Source organism: Salvelinus sp. IW2-2015, unplaced genomic scaffold, assembly GCF_002910315.2.
Source record: "Salvelinus sp. IW2-2015 unplaced genomic scaffold, ASM291031v2 Un_scaffold1765, whole genome shotgun sequence".
NCBI classification, from domain to species: domain Eukaryota; kingdom Metazoa; phylum Chordata; class Actinopteri; order Salmoniformes; family Salmonidae; genus Salvelinus; species Salvelinus sp. IW2-2015.
This window is the reverse complement of record NW_019943143.1, coordinates 9,699-13,461: the sequence shown is the minus strand read 5'-3', so window position 1 is coordinate 13,461 and position 3,763 is coordinate 9,699. Positions and strand designations below refer to the sequence as shown.

At 37.3% G+C, this 3,763-nt stretch overlaps 1 protein-coding gene across 1 annotated transcript; it reads right to left on the bottom strand.

Annotated features, from left to right (window-relative positions):
* Window positions 1–2,161: 2,161 nt before the first annotated feature.
* Window positions 2,162–3,100, bottom strand: LOC112071902 (olfactory receptor 1D2-like). The gene has a single exon (XM_024139327.1). The coding sequence runs from the start codon at window positions 3,098–3,100 to the stop codon at window positions 2,162–2,164; it is 939 nt and encodes a 312-aa protein (XP_023995095.1).
* Between the last annotated feature and the right edge of the window lie 663 nt (window positions 3,101–3,763).

Sequence of the window (3,763 nt, the reverse complement as noted above, 5' to 3'; positions counted from 1 at the left end):
CAGGCAGGCTCAGGCAGAGGTCGGTAATCCAGAGGTTGGGCAAAGGTACAGGATGGCAGGCAGGGTCAGGGGCAAGCGGAGTGGTCAGGCAGGTGGGCTCAGAGACAGGACAGGCAAGGGTCAAAACCAGGAGGACAAGATAGAGACTGGTGAAGAGCAGGCGCTGAGACAAAATGCTGGTAGGCTTGAACAAACAAGARGAACTGACACACAGACAGAAAACACACTTATAAATACACAGGGGATAATGGGGAAGATGGGCGACACCTGAAGGGGGGTGGAGACAATCACAAAGACAGGTGAAACAGATCAGGGTGTGACAACAGTGTTATTATTGGTGATTCCCCTAGCCACTCTATTGTAAGCCAATGGGTTTATTGGTTTTCATTTTTAGCTTGCCTTCAACCAATCAACATGGAATCTTACTGGCGTAGCTTGCTTACGAGGGGCGGTGTGTGAGTTAGAATCGTCCCAGTCAACAAGTGCCAAACCAGCGATAAGTTAACTGCTGCAAAGCACTGTACATCAAAAGCGCAGATCGGAATGTACAAGTTATATCAATTTGTTTATAAACATTTCTGGAATATTGTACATGAGATGTGGTGTTTTGTTTGTGAATATTTGTGGTACATTTGTTGAATATAATTTCAGCAAATGCTAGCTGGTTATTCACGGTGTCTGGGGGTGTTTTATGTATTTTGTACAGCGCGGGTGCAGAAAGTAGAATGATCTATGGAGGCTGCATTGCATGACGTACTATCCATGCTGTTTTTCTATCAGATAATAAATCTGTTGCCTGGTGCTACATGCTGGAGTCCTTGTCGATGATTGATTGTTTACAGTGCAAGAAGAGCACTGTTACACTTGAATATAGATAATATCCCCATAATCTAAAATAGACATAAACACGGCCTGGCCTTTTCCTTCCTGTTAACAAAAGTCAGACGTGCTTGTTTTCTGTTAAAATAACTTCAACTTCTTCCCCAGTCAGTGACATGTTTATTAAATGACAGTTTGTCATCAAGTCAGATACCAAGATATGTGTAGGAAGGAAGGAACTCAATTTCTGTACCATTAGTAATAACTAGTTATTACAAATTCATTTAAATCTGGCTTATGGGACCGAGAAAAAAACATGCTTTTGCATTTGCTGTGTTTGCATTTAGCACAAACTTTAGATCCAATAGTGACTTCTGTATAGTAGGATATTTTTCATCCTCTTATCCCAATAGAACATATAACACTATCACTACATAATAAGAGAGGGAAGGTAAGGGAAAGCTACAATCAATGGTTGGCTAGTCAATATGTCATCCAAATCAAGATGCAAGGTTTGTCCAATAACAAGTGTAAATTGTTTGATTTACAGCCTGAAGCCTATACATAGCCTACGTGTTGTTTCATTGCTAAACAACAATTCATACCATCATAAGACAGTAAAAATACATCATCCTTTTTTCAGGAATATGAGTATTGAATATACAGTATGTTCAACTTGGATAAAAATGGAAATTCAGAATTTGTATATTCTGTTCAGTATTTCTTGTTTATTGAATTTATATCACTCACAATGTGTAGCCTACATTCAACCATACTTTCTAGTTACATGCATATTATTGTTATTTGCACCAATAAACAAATGAATTGCCATCCAAAGTGGTCGTGAATATACATTTATTTTGAGAGATGCAGTGAGGAAGAGGCCTGGCTATAAACACATAGATGCATTATCACAAACTCAATAACATTTAAAAAAACTATTTTTTTACAGAACTGTAACCACAACAATTATTGACATTTTTTTTTTTTTTACTGTGCTGACAATAAACCACCGGTGGGGAAAATATATATTAAGAGTAACTGCATAAGAAGTAATATATTTGTGCTACCAATTGCACCCTATTCCTTCATATTGCACTACTTTGGCTTCGGTCAAAAGTAGTGCACTCTAAAGGAAATGTGGTGTCATTTTGGACGTGTACAGGCTTTCCTGCTCAGGAAGTGTGCTACAATTACTCTATTCTTGGAATATTTGTAAATCACTTTGCCAGACGAGGGCGATAGATACCAAGAAATTACGGGCCCATTTAACCTTGCAACAGTTTTGGCAGATTTTACCTTCTGATATAAGGAAGTCTCCCTGTTGTGTAAGATCATGTAACTAATGTCTCATATCAAAGATTTTATGTGTATTACACATTTTAAAAACTGCACTTCGAATCTGCTGGAGATTAAGTCCATATATGACAGGGTTTAAGACAGGWGGTATAACAAGGAATTGTACACCCATTGCGTTACGCATATTTAGRGTAATATTAACATCACTATTCCACCCTTGCAAAATGTCAAACAGGGTCACTGTGATGAAAATAARCATRGTTATTAAATGTGGCACACATGTCTGTGTGAACTTAATCCTTCCCTCAGCTGACTTTACACAAGTCCTTACAATCTGACAGTAAGAAAAGGCAATGAAAAGTATCTGTAAAACATGAAGCACTATTATACAATAGCTCCAAATATGATTGATGGTAATGGGTAAACATGAATGCTTCAATATAGACGGATTGTCACAGAATATTTTATCAATGCGAGATCCACACAAAGGAATCCTGACGGTTAAAATAACTGTTATGAGTGCTATAAATAAAGGATAACACCAAGACAATAAGAGTAACTTTCTAACAGTTAAAGATGTCACAATGGTATGGTATAGTAATGGTCTGGATATTGCCACATACCTGTCGTAAGACATCACTGTTAGAGTAGAAACTTCACACATGATAGATGTGTATATTACATAGGCCTGAGTCAAACATCCACCATAAGATATCACCTGAACATCTGACTGAAGGTCCAGTAAGAACTTGGGGTAGAAACCAGTGGTTCCGTACAATCCATTGACACATAGACTACATAGAAATATATACATGGGCTCGTGGAGGCCTTTCACCTGAATGATTGTTATGATCAGAGTCAGATTCCCAGTGATGATGAGAAGGTATGTGATAAGAGACAAGATAAAATAGACTGATTTGTTGTTAAATGTCTCTTGTAAGCCACATAGATAAAAGAACTCAACTTGCGTTGAGTTCTCCATAGCTTTTGTTAATTTTCTTTCTTTGGTCAATACAGCAATTCTTAGTCCTTACAAGGCTTGAGTGTGTATTGGTGTGAATGAATGCATGTGAATTGTTGGATTCTGTGTAGGCTCAGACTAAAGAATAATTTTAAAATACATTCACATCCTCCCTCAAACTCTTACTCTTAAAAATTAAAGATCCCGATTATATCTGGAAATTAGACATCTGCGTGAAAGAAAGAAATTAGCTTTGGTCCATGAAATGTCTTCTTGCTTGACAGAGGGATACTGCTCCAATAACTTGTCCTGTTAGCCTCTAAATAGATCTTAGTGTATGCTCACATGGGATTGTAGTTTGTGTCAACATGTAACCACTCCATAGAGATGGATCTGTAATGAGTTTATAACAAGCAACTAATTTGGTTAAATTTACTCAGTCTATTTATGTATTAACCAATCCAAACGTCTGCCAGCAGAATATGATTTTTCACCCAAATACTGGAAACTGTAGAAAACCAGAACAGTCCAAGAACAGAACCATTTTTATTTGGTGAATTATACCGGGTACCTAAAATGAAATAAAACATTCTCAGTGTCAATACATGATAAACTTGATGCAATGTTTTAAATCATCTCTGGGATACAGAGAAATGATGTGTCACTGGTGTAGAGAGGAGTAGG